At 47.7% G+C, this 18,291-nt stretch overlaps 1 protein-coding gene across 13 annotated transcripts in view; it reads right to left on the reverse strand.

Annotated features, from left to right (window-relative positions):
- hfp (Poly(U)-binding-splicing factor hfp) overlaps window positions 1-18,291 on the reverse strand; it is a 121,840-nt gene that overhangs the window by 13,881 nt on the left and 89,668 nt on the right. For all 13 annotated transcript variants that reach the window (XM_084591614.1, XM_084591621.1, XM_084591619.1 and 10 more), the window contains one exon: window positions 10,491-10,843. In XM_084591614.1, coding sequence (XP_084447740.1) covers window positions 10,491-10,843 — 353 coding nt within the window. The remainder of the gene's footprint in view (window positions 1-10,490; window positions 10,844-18,291) is intronic.

Consider the following 18,291-nt stretch of genomic DNA (forward strand, 5'->3'; position numbering starts at 1 on the left):
ACATCAAAGGAAATTATCAAGAACTGCTTCCGGAAAGCCGGGTTTGAGAACGGCGTGGCAGCAGCAGCGAGTGCCTCCGAAGACAACAGCACGGAGGCTAATGAAAGGGCTCCGTTCGATGGCGAGGAAGGCGATCAAGCCGGCCTTGAAGAAGCATGGAGGTGCCTGGAGAGTGACGGGGCCGTTCCTGACGGTGTCGCTCTGGAAGACTTCCTCTACGCAGACTCTTGCGTCGTTGCCACCGAGGAAGTTACCGACGACTCCATCGTGCAGGATGTGCTAGGAAGCACGCAGGAGGACCCAGGCAGCGATATCGATGCTGAAGACGACGACGCCCTGAGCAGCCGCAAAGTGCTTGACGCAATTGATGTTCTGCGGCGCCACGCGAGTTCGATTGGGCAGCAAGATGCAATGCAATCCTTGTGGGCCTATGAACGCAGTGTGAGGCCATCACTGATTGCAAAGCAGACGCAAAAGAAAGTCACTGATTACTTTCACAGAAAATAAAGGATGAGTGCTTACAACTGGCAAGTGATTTGGTAATGTTTCCGCATGCTAGGTACGAAATTTCGATGCAACAAAATTTCATTATAACGAAGTAAAGTGCCGATTTTTACGACTTCATTATATCGAGGTTTAACTGTATATCGAACTATTTCGCGATCCCCTTCGAGTTCGATATATCCGGGTTTGACTGTATATGCCTAGCAATAGAACCGTGTCCGTAAAAGGGGAGCGCCAGGTCCACCTGCTGACAATGGGCAACACGCACAACCGTTTCACGGTCAAGTTATGCTGTACGGCAGATGGGCACAAGTTGCCGCCATTCCTTCTGTTCAAGAGGAAAACGATCCCGACGAAGGAAAAATTCCCGCCAAAAGTCATCGTGCGGGTGAATGAGAAGGGATTCTTTAATGATGAAATGGTCCTCGAATGGTTTCGTCTCGTGTTGTGCAGGCGTCCACGGGCACTGCTGAAGCCCCGCAGCATGCTCACCCTGGACTCTTTCTGCGGCCACATAACCGACCATGTGAAAAAAGCGGTAGCGGACGCGGGATACGACCTGGTCATCATTCCGGGTGGATTGACACCTATTCTTCAGCCCCTGAATGTGGCGCTGAACAAGCCATTCAACGACTGCATCGGTACATTCTACGACGAGTGGCTCCAGCAAGGAAACTCAAAGACACCAACACAGAGGCTGAAGCGAGCTTCTTTGGGCGAAGTGGCTCAATGCGTCAACGATGCCTGGTATGGACTACCAACAGACATGGTCTCTGTGGCGTTCTCCACGTGCGGCATCTTGGCACCGCTTCCGACGACCAGCGGCAGCAGTGGCTCATAAGATGATGATCGCGACTGTGTCCTTACAAGCGACGACAGATGTCTCATGAACGAATAAATGTTTCTTTATGACTCGGCTTTCTGAAATACTTTTTGGACGAGCTAGGACAGCAGGGTGCAGCAGCGTCAACCTAATTCGGAGTTCGAAAGGGGGTCGCGAGTTGGGGCATCGACTTATAATAGGAGTCGACTTAAAATCGGCAATATACAGTAATTACCACTCATTTTGCAGCCTTATTAGGTTCAGTATACAAAGCGAGTGTACCAAGTGGGAGTAAACTCATCAAAACAATTATTTTCACTTTCAAAAACGCCAAATCTTTCACACAGCATACATTTAGCTTCCCATTGCAAAAAAAAATCATTTCAGCTCTATGTGCTTTGGGTGCCGAGGTATTGAGGCCGCAAATCTGCAACTGGTCTACAATGCATATTTTGAGAAAAGAGCAAAAAAGAAACGGGATTTTTTTAGGGGAGTCGTTTATTCTTGCATGTATGAATCAACGAAAGCACGCGGTCAGCTGCGATCATGACACCGGCTTTTAGCATTTTTCGTTTCAAACAGCATTTGCAGCTACTTTGCTTTCCAATGATTTTGTGGCAGTAGACTACGCCCGCCCCAAAACACGGCTTGATAAATCAAACCAGGCTTGTGCAATCAAGCCATCACGGGCAGTCTGCCAAGTTCGCTCCCGGTCGCAGCAGGAGCTATCCAAAGATAAACATGCGGCGACGTTATCGCTGCGCAGCATCTTGGCACGCTGCCAAGAAATGAGCTGTGGATGAGACGACCGAAATGGAGTGCGACATGCAAGCGATAACATTGCGATTTCCACTACGGCGACACAGAAACCTTGTTTTGAGCTACCCGGGTGGCTCGTACGGCAGAGGGACACAGTTCCAGCAAGTTGGAAATGTTTTGCTCTGTCGCTGCGGCTCGTCGCTGAGATAGCTTAAGCGCTTGCATGTGAGCGAGCTGGATGTAACGCTTTTTTTTTTTTTTGCCAAATTCTCGAGTGCAAAAGTGGAGAGTGGGTTCATTATGCGAGTGAGTTGATTACGCGACAAATACAGTATCGTTTTTTCGCATCGTAAGTGCCGTCCCAAGCCGATTTCTCTATATCGAATTATCGATATATCGAACTATTTCGCGATCCCCTTCGAGTTCGATATATCCGGGTTTGACTGTATTCTGCCGTGATTACCTATGTCACAAGTCACGAGAGAGACAGGCCATGACAGGCTGCCATTGGCTGTAGCCGCGAGAGCCACGACATCACGGACACATTTCCGATAGCTGAGAAAGTCGTCTGCTCGAGTGCTGCAATGCATGCGTGAACCCGAGCTTGGCGCTTCGGTTCGCGATGTTAACCGAAAAGGTGGTGGCGTCCGACTGAAAGTGCGCTTCGGTGCAGGAGTGCGAAAAGAGCACCAGCTGGTCCGATTAAACACCGTACCGATTAAATAGGCAGCATGTACCGACCGACGGCACAGCAGCGTACTGTAGTCCCGTGTCCCGTCTCGTCTTTGCCGCATCGACCATTTGTGCGGCGTGTTGATAAATAAATGGACCGTGCGTCAAAAGAAGGTCTACCCTCAGCTTCATCGCGAAAGTACACAAATTCACACCGCTTAAGTGCAGCACCGGATGCTGCCAGGCGCGGGCGCTGCGGCCGACGGCACTCCGGTCGTGCGCTGCTCCCTGCTCGTCGCTAGGCCTTGTTTCTTTTGCATCGCAGCCACAGCAGACAGCGTTTTAGAATCGTCCGCTTCGCTGCGTCTCTAGTGTAGTCGCTCGCGTGCTCCTGTGCACGATTCTTGCGTGTAGCTTCGGAAAGCGGTGACAACTTGCGCTGCCGAACTGCATGTGGCGAGCTGCTTTGCTCATGTTTTGCGCAGTTGTTTCTGGCTCGGCCGATGCGTACACATAAAACATGCGTGCATGTTACGCATTGGCACTTCCTAAACGATGTGCGTCTGACTGAAAGCGCGTGTCGGTGCAGCAGTGCGAAAAGAGCACAAGCTGGTCTGATTCAACATCGTACCGATTAAAAAGGCAGCATCAACCTTCGTGTAAATGAAACGTGCGTCAAAAAAGGTCTGTCCTCAGCTTCAGCGCGAAAGTACACAAATTCGCACCGCTTATGTGCAGCACCGGATGTCGCCAGGTTACCGCAGCGATACCGTCCGCGGGCGCTGCGACCGACGACACTCCGATCGTGCGCTGCTCCCTGGTCGTCGCTAGGCCTTATTTGCGTCGAAGCCACGGCGGACAGCGTTTTAGAATCGTCCGCTTTGCTGCGTCTCTAGTGTAGCTGCTCGCATGCTCATGTGCGCGATTCTTGCGTTTCGCTGCCAAAATCAGAGACAACCTGTGCTGCCGAACTGAATGTGCCGAGCTGCTTTGCTGATATTTTACGTCGTCGATTCTGGCTCGAACGATGCGTACACATGAGATAAAACACGCGTTCACGTTACGCATTGGCACTTCCTAAACGATGTGCGAAAGGATGTCAAAAAAAAAAAAAAACACTACATTATCCCTTTTGTTAATTTCAATTTTAAGATTCGCGGACGAATAATTTGTGCTCACCTGTCATCCGATATCCAAACTGTAGCGATCGTCAGTCCGTGCTCTCTTCGGTAATACATACGCGTGTACATATCATTCGTTATGCACAAGAGATGCCTCTCGTTGACCATAATGAAAGCAGCTCCGGTCTAAAAGGGACGACGACATATGTTTGCACGCGGGCAGCTCGCACGCTCGATCGTCTGCCAGCATCCATGCAGAGTCGATGCTATCGCGTCAACTCCGCGAGGGGTCACCGGCCGCCGTTGGTCAAACCGCAAAAGACGGTACCAAAGAGACTGACCCAGGCAGCGCGAGAGAAGAAAGCGGTCTTGTAGAAAGCCGTGCTCTGTGAGTGCACGCTAATTTGCGCTGTATGGGACAGAGATATGAAGGAAAGTGCTCCCTCCGCGGCGGCTGCCGGTATGTGTGGACAGCAGCTTCCCACCTGCAGGTACGCGCTCGCGAACGACCCGAGTCGTTCGGGCTGCTGTCGCACGTAATTCCGAGAGGTCAAGAAACTGAAGAAACCGGCAGCCGAGGAAGACAGCATACAAGGTTGAAAGCTATGCAAACGCAGACGGGACGGGAAAGGCAGAGACCGTGAATGCATGGGCGACGCTCGGGGAAAACAGGCGTGACGACTGGAAGTCTGAGAACCGAGCGTCACCCGATGCTTCATGGGCGGGGCTAGCGGGGCGGAGTTCCCGAGCTGTTTTCTTCGTTTTTTTCTGGTGTCTCCGAGTGTTGAGTTGAGGGAAGCGAGGAGGAGCGCCATTTTTAATCGCCAATATCTCTGGTGTTAATGAAGCTAGCTAAAAAATTCTTGCGGTGAATTGACTTGTGAGGGAGTACCTATCTCTGGTGTTAATGAAGCTAGCTAAAAAATTCTTGCGGTGAATTGACTTGTGAGGGAGTACCTATCTCTGGTGTTAATGAAGCTAGCTAAAAAATTCTTGCGGTGAATTGACTTGTGAGGGAGTACCTATCTCTGGTGTTAATGAAGCTAGCTAAAAAATTCTTGCGGTGAATTGACTTGTGAGGGAGTACCTATCTCTGGTGTTAATGAAGCTAGCTAAAAAATTCTTGCGGTGAATTGACTTGTGAGGGAGTACCTATCTCTGGTGTTAATGAAGCTAGCTAAAAAATTCTTGCGGTGAATTGACTTGTGAGGGAGTACCTATCTCTGGTGTTAATGAAGCTAGCTAAAAAATTCTTGCGGTGAATTGACTTGTGAGGGAGTACCTATCTCTGGTGTTAATGAAGCTAGCTAAAAAATTCTTGCGGTGAATTGACTTGTGAGGGAGTACCTATCTCTGGTGTTAATGAAGCTAGCTAAAAAATTCTTGCGGTGAATTGACTTGTGAGGGAGTACCTATCTCTGGTGTTAATGAAGCTAGCTAAAAAATTCTTGCGGTGAATTGACTTGTGAGGGAGTACCTATCTCTCGACCGATTTGCTTTACCCCATTTTAGGCATTGCATGACCCCTTTAAGGGGGGACGCGGGCTTTAAAAGTCGAAAAATCGCGAAAAAGTCGGCTTTTCAAAAAGTACATATCTCGGTTGTATATGTTATAAACTACCTTTCCTATAATTATAAACGCCTAATTCATCGTGGAACTGCTTTAAATTAAATATACAACTGGGCGCGGCAGCCCCAGAGTCGCGAGCGAACGGCAAAAGTACCCAAACTTCGCGCGCGCGCCATTTCTCTGCCGCTGAACCGAGCGCCGCCATCTTGGTCTTGTTTTGTTTGTGAATGCTTGCCCTTTTCCATATTGCCTTCGCCGGCGGCATCCGCGGCGTAGCAGAAGCGTGGCTCGCTTGTGATTGGGGGCCTCACAGGGATTGTTGAGCTTCCCGCGTCTTGAATTCGGGCTGTGATTGGACAAAGCGCGCGCTCCGTGAGAACGCGGGGAATCGCGCGACTGCTATTGGCTGCTGCGCGCGCTGACGCGGTAGCCCCTCCCCGGCGCGTCGTCTGCTCCGGCTTGCTACTGAGCTGGCGTTCTTTGTACGCTCGCTGAATAGCTCCACGTTTCACCATTTTGAGATCGCCGTGATCATCGCTCGTTACGAATTCTGGTGGCGTGTTTTGAACGGTTATGTGCACTTTGTGGATTATTGCACGGTCGGCCACGATGCGCGCTAAGAAGTTCAAAACACTGCATACGTCGCTGTTCTGTGAATGCCGTTCGAATCGCGAAGTTAGCGAAAAGCGTTGTCAACGGGCGCAGAGACGCTTCTATTAGTGCTGCTTCTGCTACATCACTACTAGACCGACTGCGCTGCCACTTCCAACTGCGTATCTTTCGCGTCAACGTAAGGAGCCGGCGTTTGAAGCGTGCCTGCTGTACCGACCTTATCAGCGATCTCGGCCTCCCGTATCGCGTCTGTCATCGCAAGCGATAACGCGTCGTCAGCGTCGTCCTCTGTTCGCATGAAAATGCACTTTCCGAGGGAATCGGGAAGGTGGAGGCACAACGTGCTGCAGTGAAAAACAAACTTTAGACTTGAAAATGCTGTTTTAAACTTCAAGGGCCATTTTCTCAGAATGAATTTTTTTCATGGTATGGTTGCTTATTCCCGCAATATTTCTGGAACCGCTAATCGGATTCCCACCTGGTTTTTTTTATTGTGTGCCTGAATAAATTTCCGAGGGCAAGACAAGCTCATTTTTTCATATTATTGAGTCTGGAATTTATAATAAACAATCAAAATTAGGCTAATGCAAGTCCAATTAGTGGCACTAACTTCAATGCACTGCTAAAAGTTTTCGGCAGGGAAATTAAAAAAAAGGGCTCTGTCTTGCCCTGTGGTACCTATTCAGGAACCTTCATAATGAATTTCATAGTACCAACACATTTTGCAAGTTCACCAGGCATGGAACAAGGAACCCATGTGAACCATTCTGATATACTTCTCTAATTTGAGTACCAATGTGCGCAGCTCCATGAAACTTTGCAGTTATTCAAATGGCTACGCCATGAGTCTACCCTGAAAATTTCATTCAATTATCTCAAGAAACAACAAAGTTGGTATTCAAAGGTAGCCTCCCCCCTTAAGGGAGGCCGGGTCCTTGGGATCAAAAATCGTCCCAAAAACCGAATTTTCGAAGTCCCCATTTTTGTGATCCTGGCACGTTTCCGCACCTATCTGCAAATTTCAGTGCAAAAATACCGCATATTTGTTGCCCTAGACGATTTTAAATAACAGAGTACCCGAGCACGGCCCTTTAAATTGAGGTCAAATCATGCAAGGTTTCCGCCGCACGTAACACGGGAGCGCAGGGGTCCCTCGGCACCATTTTGGTCTTGTTCGAAATGTCACATTTCAGACTTTTTTCTAGTCAAGAGGCAACACTGTGCATGTGATGGTTGCGATAAAAAGCGACCACAAAAAGAACACGCAGCGTGCGTTCCCATTGGCCAGTCAGGGCACGTGACCAGTATGGCAGGTGTTGATTGGCTCAAATGGAGTGGGTAACCACGGTCAAGGCTTCTCCCATCTTGCCATGCCTGGAGGCCGCTACAGACGGACGAGAAGAAAAACGAAGAAGTGCGCAAATGAGTCAAGCGCAAAGCGGATGCTTGGCAACCCGATGTGGACTTGGAATTGCCGCAAGAATCCAACGCTTTGCCGGCTCCGCAGGACCATGTCAACAGCGCATCATTTTGTGGTGACTCCGGCCGCCTAAGAATGGATAAAGCACTCGTGACAACCAGCAAACTGAAAGAAGTAAGTGCCCGTGAAAAAGCTGCACTCAGAAAGCTGGATTCGACACCTGCAAACAGAAATGAAGCTCCAGGGCTTTCAGGCTACTACCATGGAAGTGTCGGTCGCGTCAGATGCACAGTACTATACTGCCGTGGATCTCACCGCAATGAACGTGCTCCTTCGTGTTGCGGCGTGCAAAGTGTGCCGTAGTGGCTTGAAGTTAATGCGGGGCGACCGTGACTATGGCCTCGCTACTAAGTTAACATTGGTTTGCGAGACCTGCGGTGAAATTGCCTCAGAATGGAGCTTGCGGAAGGTGGAGACCGAGAAGCGGTGCAACCCCTTCGAAATTATTATACCTGCAGGACGAGCAATGCTCTCGACTGGCAATGGCCAAACAGCCATGAACGATATATTTGCCACTATGGGATTGTCCGGTCGCAGCATGCATAAGAAAACGTTTCAGGGCCACTTTAAAAACATGCTTAGGCCTGCTGCAGTGCAAAGTGACTAAGCTCCATGAGGAACTGTGCTTTGGGCAATGCAACATCGTCGTGTGTTACGACATAAGTTGGATGACGCGCGGCCACTCTTCATACATTGGTGTCGGCGCCATCATCGAGCTATTTACGGCTACGTGCTCGACTACATAGATCTGAGCAATTTTTGTTTGAGATGCAAAACATTGGTCCGAAACCTGGCACAGAATGCTATGAAAAATGAAAAAATGAGCCCCAGTGCCAAAAAAAAAACACTGACTGTAAGGACAAATGGAGGTGGAGGCAGGCCTAATTTTATTTCAAAGGTCGATTGAGAAGCACAACCTCCGGTACACAACTGTACTTTGTGATGGGGACAGCAAGACTTATGATGCCATTACCCAGGCTGAGATGTGTGGTTTTGAGCAAGTTAAAAAAGAGGACGGTGTAAATCATGTTCAAAAAAGGATGGGGATGGCACTAAGAAACCTGCTGCAAAAGCACAGGACTGAACATGGACGAAGCCTGGTAGGAAAAGGTCGATTGACAGCGGACCTCATAACAAAGCTGAGTGCATAATATGGCCGTGCACTCAAATCCCAAGATGGTGATGTGGAAGCCATGACGAGGGCAGTAATGGCTACTTATTGCCATGTTACTTCTACTGATGAGGAGCCTAACCATTCACTGTGCCCAGCTGGCAAAGAGCCGTGGTGCCGGCACAATGCTGCGAACAAAAGAAGAGCCAGTCCCTAAGCACAAATACAATTTGCCAAAGGATGTTGCCATGGCCCTGCTGCCGGTTTATTAGTGGCTTTCCGAAAGAAAGCTGCTTGAAAGGTGTTTTCGAGGTAGAACCCAGAACTCCAATGAGAGTTTGAACTCGGCCATTCGGAATCTCGTGCCCAAAGCACGACACTCTTCGCTTTTTGCTGTTGAAGCAGCTGTTGCTGAGGCAGTGTTGTGCTTTAATACAGGGAGCCAACAGGCAGTGGCACTAATCTTAGGCGAACTAAGCACAAGCGTGCCAAAACTGGCCTCAAGAGGAGTCAAGAATGAGATGTATGCCGCAGCCGCATGTCCAGCAAGAAACTTCAAGTTTCACATCGCCTGAAGAAGAGAGTGAAGCGCAGACACCAGGACTCCATGCACCCAGATTATTCTCCTGGGGCATATTCAGTGGTTTTGACTGGGTTTGTTTTTAACTTTTCAGTGAGTAGACATGTGATAAAAAGTTTTTCTTCATTTTCTCAAAATCAAAATATTGACGACGAAACATGTTTGGAGGTGTGATATCTCAGGTTTTACTTATGATATTGCTATAATTCCTTTTGCACCAGAAAGGTAAACTCATGTACAGTGCAGCGAAAATATCAATGAATTGGTAGTATTTAATGAGGAAAGTTTTTAAAAATTGCATGTTTTCTGGAGTGTCAAGGTGGAAAATAAGAACTTTGACAAGCTGTAACTTTGGTTAAAATGGGACCAGGACATTCAATCATGATTTTTGCATTCTCTGCATGTTCTAAATTGATTTGATAGGTCAATTATCATTGTAACTCCTGTAGTTTTACTGTCAGCTCACATCCAAACAAAGAACACAAAGTGCTCAATATCTTAAAAAATGAATGGCCTACAGAGAATTTATGTGCATATTTGAAATCAGCACAAAAAACTGCATATATGGTGCAACTTTCATCAAAATCTACCTGTAAATAAAAAACAAACGTCTTAAGACCAGGGTCCCCCCTTAAGCGTATAACGCGAGAGCGTAAGCTACCAGCCCACATAAAATGTCACACTTCAACTAAGCCGTATGGACGTGTCTGCGTGTCCTAGGGGTAACAATAATGCAAATGGTTCTGGTGAGCAGATTCTGATATCACCCTCCCATATGAAAGGAGCGACCAGAGTTGGCAGCTCCTGCCCACGGCATAGGGGTAACGTGAATTCATATGTCATGGCAGACTGATTTTTTTATGAGGAGACTGTAGCTACGCTTCTTCACGGCATAGCTACGGCCACCCTAGGTTTCGCTTTGGCTGTCGGAGTATTGCTTTAACAATAAAAACAAATAAAAGCCACTCTTTCGGCCATGAAGGAATGCAAATAACATAATGAAAACCTTTAAATGTTTACTGACATCCAGATAATGTTTTAGCTGGTCACACTGAAGTGTTACTCTCAGAGAGGAGATGCAGCACAGTACACCAATCGGAGGTTTCCGCGAGTGCCTTACAAGTCTCCATCCAGACACTAAGTGATGCACAATATGCAGTAAAAATACATGCTTTCTTTTGGCATCTTCAAATTACAGGTCCTATAATAAGCGTGGGCACAGCCAAAAGATTTTTGCACCTAGCCACAAGCAGCTCACCTCAGTGCGCCGCATCAGCTTCCGCATGAGCATGTGCCTTGCATTCGAACCCTTTATCATCATGTTCTCCTGCTGTTGCAATGTCTGAGGCTCCAGCTCCTCAGCGATCTTCTTGGCCAGATCATCATCATCTTCCTTAGGTGTCTCAGTGGCAGGTGCTTGGCTCACCGACTGGTTTAGTACAGCTTGGTTCAGAGCAGCCTGGGTTATGGAAGCCTGGTTGAGCGCAGTCTCTGTTGTCGTCGTAGCCAGCGCCCCAAGCAGGTCAGTGGCAGGCTTGCCAAGTGGTAGCGTGGTCACTATGCTAGGAGGAGGGATGAGAGCTGCTGCTGTGGGCGGCATCGGGGTAACGCCTGCAACACAAAGGCACATCTTTTCAGTGCATTGATACAATCAACACATATAGACCTTTTCAAGAAGTGGTCATGGGCGCTGCCATATTAGATACTGGGCTGTGCTCGTAGCACAGGGAAAGCTGGAGATTATCTCCCCAAAACCCACTTCAAGGCCCAGTCAAACCGGTTTCGCCGGGGCTCGTGAAAAGGTCTATATGATCAATAGACCTATCTGCAAATTGCAGCGCCATCCCCTGGCAGATCCGCGCAAAGCATGATAACAGAATGAAGCGATTGCCACTGGCGTCGGCTGCTGGCAAACATGTTGGCGTGCTGTGCCACTGCTTTCTGCCGTCATGCATCTTCTCGTGCGCGTTGTTGCTGCTTATTTGCAAAATGCAGTAAGCACCGGATTGCTTTGACGGTTAGCTGCTAGTCTTTGTGCAATTTTGTTTGACTTTTGAAGCGAAAGCTTCACTACATCATCTAAAGCAAAGGTCTCTATGTTGGCACACACCACAATGGACGCGCCGTAACCACGGCAACGAGCTGTGCCTTCCTCAGGTGTTCCGCCACTGGGCTCGCTATAGAGAGGAGAAGGAGAGTAGCGACATCCCAGCAGATGCGCACATCGACGTGGAGAGGAGAAGGGTTGTTTCCGCAATGGGCATGCGTGCCGCATAGAGAGCTGCAGTGGGCGAACACTGGTCTTTTCGTACCGGCTGATGATCCACACATTTAGAATGCAACGCACTACTGTGTAATGCGATGCAAAGGAACAGATAAGGGGGGACCCGGGTCGGTCTTTGGGATCAAAAGTCGTCACAAAAATCGAAAGCTGGATTCGACGCCTGTCACAGAAAGGCAGTTCCAGTGTTTTCAGGCTAGTACCACAGAAGCGTCGGTCGCATCAGCAGCACAGTATCCCGTTGTGGATATCACTGCAATGAACATGCTCCTTCATGTTGCTACGTGCAAAGTGTGCCATAGTGGCTTGAAGTCAGTGCGAGGTGACCGTGACTATGGCCTCGCTAGACTAAGTTGACATTGGTTTGCGAGACCTGTGGTGAAGCTGCCTCAGAATGGAGCTGGAGGGTGGAGACCGAGAAGCAGTGCAACCCCTTTGAAATTAATATACTCGCAGGACGAGCAATGCTCTCGACTGGCAATGGCCAAGCAGCCATGAATGATATATTTGCCACTATAAGGTTGTCTGGCCGCGGCATGCATAAGAAAACATTCCAAGGCCACCTCAGAAACATGCTGAGGCCTGCTGCTGCGCAAGCGGCCAAGGTATGGAGCAGAGTGCGCGCAAAGTGGCTAAGCTTTATGAGGAACTGTGCTTTGCGCACCGCAACAGCCGCCATCGCACTTGCACTGGTCCACTCCACCATCGACAAAAATATAACCGAAATTTGCACCGGTTCTCAGGCTGCATACTGCCACTAGCTACACGGCATGGCGACACCGGCCACACATCATATTCTTGCCACAGCCACCTCTCTCGACCAAACGGTTAATCTGACATGGATCCCTGGGCATGCCTCAATCCCCGGTAATAAGCGCGTTCATGAACTGGCCCAAGAACTCCCTTCCAGGGCCCCGGATGATCAGACACACAACCCTGCGCAAGAGGCCACATCGGTCCTTTCTACATATCATCAAATCACCCCATTCCACAAACACAGCCGCATGACACTTCTACCACCCCACAGCACCTTTTCGCCCTTATCCAGTGTCACATGGCGACAACTGCAGGCGGGTTGCTTCATTTTCCCCTACCACCTCTCATGCCTTCACCTCGGCTTGCCCCCTCACTGTGACACCAGTGGCGGGCCCAGATCCTCACTTTTCCACTACCTGTGGGAATGTCCTTCCTTTCCCAAGCAGTACAGTCAAACCTCGTTATAACGAAGTAGTTCGTTATATCCAATATTCGTTATTAATAAAAGAAATTAAATATTTGAAAAAGATTTTATTTCCAGTAATATACAGGAAATGGGTCTCAGGCTAAAAGCTACAATAATAGCTTGAGAGATGCCCGAGGCTCAATAAAGGCAGAGCAACAAGACGTGTGAAATTAAGGCGAACATATCCATATATATAACATGAAAATTGTGAAGCACAGAAAGATAGAAAGAGCACAAGTATACAAATGAAACAGCAAATTAAAAATTAGCACAGTGAATTAACGGCCAACAATCATCTAATGGTATGCACGCAACATGGCAAAACGTAATGAAAATAGTTAAACCTGGGTATAACGAAATTGTAAAGTGTCCGCAATTCTTCAATACATCCAGGTTTTCGTTACATACAGTTTTAGCGTAAAGACCCAAAAGGACAATGAACCAGATGAAGAATTGATGTAAGGGAAAGCACCTTGAAAGTGTTTACAGTAAATCAGAATTATCTGAAGTCATAGAAGGGAATGTTTCGCGATCGCACTGATAGCGTGGCGCGACTGCGGCGGCAGCTTGCGCCTCCGCAGCTCGCGCGACACGTCCACGAGAGAACGGGGAGAGGGGATGGAGGAGAAATCAATGTGGGCAAGAGCACGCGCATTGCCGCCCCCTTGCCCACTACCGTTGCCCAAGGAAGCCGGCTTTGCCTCGCGTCGCCAGCGCGCTCCGCTGTTCCCGCTGCCGACGCGCGGGAGCCCGCGAGCAGCCGCGTGGCAGCGATGGACGTGCGCTGCTCACCCTGTGTCTTCTTTCTGTTATTTTTGCCAGCTTTTACGCATGAACTATTGTAGTGCCATGCTTCGACAGCAAAAGCAGCGGAGAATGCTGTGTCTGCAGCGGAGATGCGGCGTCGGCGCTGAAACACGGCGAGTTGTAACTGCTGCGGTCATCGTTGCTATAGTAGGCGTTCCTCTCACTTCAGTTAGTGTTTATCATCCTGAAACTTGCGGGGTTCTAGATATTTCCCCTAACTCAGCACTAGCTAAGAGACAGTCGGCACCTCGAGTTCGCCGCGACATGTCCGTTACATGGAGTTTTCAAATACATTCACTTCAATGAAGGCGGCATTGGGGAATTGAAAAACTTCTTAATATCGAGGAATTCGCTAAATGGAGGTTCGTTACATAGAGGTTTAACTGTAAAGTGACTATTCTTATGGTAATGTTTAAGGCAAGAAACGGAAAGTACAGAAAGACATATATTATGGTAAGGCTACCCAAAAAAAAACATAAAATAATGTGCCTCTGCCCGTAATTGAGGTGGTAAAGATGTCTGGGTTCTGTATGCTGTAATGATTTAGTATGCATGGTAATATAAAACGAAGGCTCTGGTTACCGCATAACGTCCTCGTTCGAGGAACGTCCCATATTTGGTTACTTCTGGCGTGAAAGGGTTTTGCGTAAGGCTTAAGTCCAGCAGTATTCTTCAAGAAGTCGGTTAAGCATTGAGGTGACAATTTAAGGCAAGTGAAATAAACGATACTCAAACATGTTATGCACACGATGAATCCTATATTGCGGAAATGTTTCTGTGTGGGCAGTGTAACATGCACCAGCAATCAGTCTAATGGCCTTCTTTTGAAGACCGAATATGATGTTCAGATTTGTTTTAGATGTTGTACCCCAAACGAGGTGACAGTAGTTTATGTGTGATTGAATTATAGCGTGGTAAATAAGGAGCTTATGCTTTAGAAAAAATTCGTTCCGAAGTCTCGAGAGGAAGCCAACAGATATACAGTCAACGACCGATTTTTCGGACAACCAATTTTTCGGACATGCTTGATTATTTGGACTTTTTCCCAGCCTCAGGACATACCTTATAAAGTCAATGTATTAGGCTGCTCAAAATTTCGGACACTCTAAGGAGGGCTATTCAATTTTTCGGACATTCCAAGCGTCAGCCGGGGCAACTGCCACGCATTTTGAGCGGTGTTGCCGCCATCTTGTTTATTTTTTCCTTCGATAGCCTCAAAACCGGTGCCGGCTCAGCTAAACTGACGCTGAATCGAGGCTATATTATTTGCCTAGCATCTTCCGTTTCTGGGACGTCGCTGCCGTCGCTGCTCGCCACCGGAGTGCTTTTTGTTTTCTTTTAGCGTGATCGCTTCGACTGCCTGTTCCTCTGTGTGCTTGCCGTGCGTTTCACGTGCGTTGCCGAGCGTAGCGAGTAGGCCTAGCCATGGTCATGCTAATGAGAGAATAGAATCGGCTTCAGTTCTTCAAGAAGCTGTTTCCAAATTTTATAAGCAGTGGTTGTTTTTTTTTTTTCTTTTTCTTTTTTTTTTCCCGTGCAACGCGGCAGCGAGAAGGCACTCAACGGAGTCGGTGTTGTGATCCAGTGGTTGGTGGCTATGGTGTGCCTCGACAATGAGAAAACCTACTCTGTCATTTTGCTCGAAGCACTTAGTACGCTCGCCGATGCGTGCAAGTCTGTAGCACCCACAACGCTGCACAATTGCTTCCGCCACGTGGGATTTGTGCTGAATGACGAGTCGGCTGCCTTGGACGAGGAGAGCATCATCGAGCAGCTGTAAAGCAGTGAGCAACTCATTCACGACCTTCGCACTGCTGGTGTCGAAATTCCATCGGCCATCTCGTTTTCAGAGTTCACAGACGTGGACCACGAGTTAGAACTGTGCGCTGGGCTCACAGATGCACAAATTATTTGCCAAGTGCTTGCAGAGTCTGAGAGTGACGACGACGACTCACCTGCAGCAGCACAGCCGACGCAAGCTGAGCTGATGCAAGCGTAATTCAGGCGGACCTGTTAGCACGGAAGCGGAGCGTGGTGCAGAAAAGCATTAGACTTTTTCCTGCCTCAAAGTGAATAATAGGCAATAAATTGAGCTTTTTTGGTGCACATTTGTCGGACTGCCCGATTTTTCGGACATTTTCGTGGTCTGTTGAGAGTCCAAAAAATAAGTAGTAGACTGTAGTAAGCTTGCTTTCAATATATATTGTATGGTCTGACCACCTCATGCGAGAGTCGAATACAACACCGAGCAATTTGAACTTGTCTATAATTTCAATAATGTTATTATTTAGATGCAGAGTATTTTTTACTGTAATATCCAGGCTAAGGGGTTGAAAAAAGACTGCTCTGGTCTTATTAGAGTTAACTACCAAACCATTAGCTGTGGACCATTTGTGGAGGGCACTAAGAACCAGATCTGCACTACTGATTATTTCGTCGGCAGAAAAGCCCCTAAGAAAAAAAACTTGTGTCGTCAGTGTACTGAATACAACTTGTATGATAGGCTATGCTCGCAAGGTCGCTAGCATAGACATTAAAGAGGAGCGGGCCAAGAAGGCTGCCTTGCGAGACACCACATTAAATAAAAAGAGAGCTAGGCTTGTGATTATTGACCAAAACGACCTGTTGGCGCATTTTTATATAAGAACAAAAGAGTTGGAGGGAAAGACTACAGACACCATAGCTTTCAAGTTTACAGAGTAGTATTTCGTGATTAAGAAGGTCGAAAGCTTTTGTAAAGTCTATGAAAACACCAACAGTCAAGCTTTTAGCTTCAATATTAATTAAAACATTTTCCTTTTGCAAGAGTAAAACAGATTCCATGGACTTGCCCTTTCGAAATCCAAACTGACTGGCGTTTATTAAGGCATGTTTAGAAAAGAACCCATAGATACTTTTGAGCACTGCTTTTTCATGCACCTTTGAAAAAACAGGAAGAATAGAAATTGGCCTATAGTTTGTTATCTTGTTTCTATCACCTCCTTTGAAAATAAAAGTTACGTTTGCATATTTCATTCGTGCAGGAAATATTCCCGATTTGAGCGACAAGTTAAAGATGTAGCTTAAGCATGATGCTAAGAGATCTGCAACAAATTTAACTGGTTTAACTTTAAAGCCATCAAGATCGGTGCAACTTGTAGATTTTAGGTTCATTATAACGCTAAAAACTTCCTCACTAGTCGTTAAATGAAAAGCAAAAGTCTCTAAACCCGTATTTGGGAGAAACCGAAGAGCTTCGACCACAGAACCACTCGGTCTAAAGCTTGTAAAGAAGTCATTGAATTTGTCTGCCAGCAACGAGCGGGAATAGGGCAAGCCATCAATCACAAGCTGACTCAAGTGCGTATTTTTATTCTTCTTTAGAAACGATATATTTTAAAACTTTCCACCTGCTAGTGAGGTGTGCACCCAAATTCTGGCAAATAAGTTGGCTAATAAAACGAAACAAAATGTGCACTAACATGGACAACACAAAGGTGCGAAAATGCACAATTTTTTAATTAAAAGCTTGGGATAAGCATGAAATCTCGCTTTTCGATCTGTGTTAGAGAGCAAAAATGAATACTAAGAAGGGATGTTGCCTCCGCACACAATTTGCACGACGGAGCCAACAAACTTCGGGAGCGAAGCACGCACACGGGTCGGCCGCAGTGGTAGAGGCGCATCAGGGTCTCATGCCATGACGAGGCTATAGTGATGACATGCACATGCCTGCATGTCAGCCATTGCATGGCCGGACTCAAGCAGCGGCGGCGGCGGCGCTCAAGTCCGACCATGGCCGTTAATGACCTCAGAAATCACCACACGCAAAGGTGTGATCTCGGAGGCCATGGGCCATTGGTGCTAGTTTTTGTCGCTGCCGCTAGATGATGCCACACGCAACGCGCGGGCAATTTAAACGCACTTTGGCGGCGCTGCTCGACTCTGGCGATGGCCGTTCATGACCTCCGAGAGCACAGCGCATGGGGATGTGATCTCGGAAGCCATAAGTCGCTTTTGTTGCCGCCGCCAAATGACGCGGCACGAGAGCACGCGGGCGATTCAAACACAGCTCTGCGGTGGGCAATTCGATTGATCGAAAAAAATTGTGTGCCTTGATGTTTCTTCCGGCTCCTTTACGCATTTTTTGCGGTTTTAATGCAAACAAAATTCTTCGTTATAACCAATCTAGCATCAAATTTTAAAATTTTTCTTTCGTTTTACACAAAGAACTCCCATAGAAATAAACCGTAGACCGACCAAACTTTGATTGTAGTGCGTTTATCAGATAATTCGAAACATACATGTTTGTTATAGCGAGGCTCAACTGTACCTCCCATCCCCAATCCCACTTATTCTTTCTGGAAGGCTGCTTTGCGGACCACTCAGCCCGCAGGCTAGAAATGGCTGGTGGAACGGGCTCTATGTGAAGCACAAGCCCGTGGACTCCTGGACTAGTAGGGGACAACCTTGGAAGACTTTCTTTTTTATCTAATAAAGTTGATTCCATTCATCCATTCAACATAGCCGTGTGTTACGAAGGAAGTTGGATGACGCGCGGCCACTCTGCACACATCGGTGTCGGTGCCATCTTAGAGTTATTTACGGGCTTTATGCTTGACTACGCAGTTCTGAGCAATTTTTGTTTCGGATGCGAAGTTGGCTCGAAACCTGGCATGGAATGCTATGAGGAATGGAAAAATGAGCACCAGTGCAAAACAAAAAACAAACACTGACTGTAAGTCATGGCAAATGGAGGTGGAAGCAGGC

Source organism: Amblyomma maculatum, chromosome 1, assembly GCF_055883805.1.
Source record: "Amblyomma maculatum isolate TAMU_Amacu chromosome 1, ASM5588380v1, whole genome shotgun sequence".
NCBI lineage: Eukaryota > Metazoa > Arthropoda > Arachnida > Ixodida > Ixodidae > Amblyomma > Amblyomma maculatum.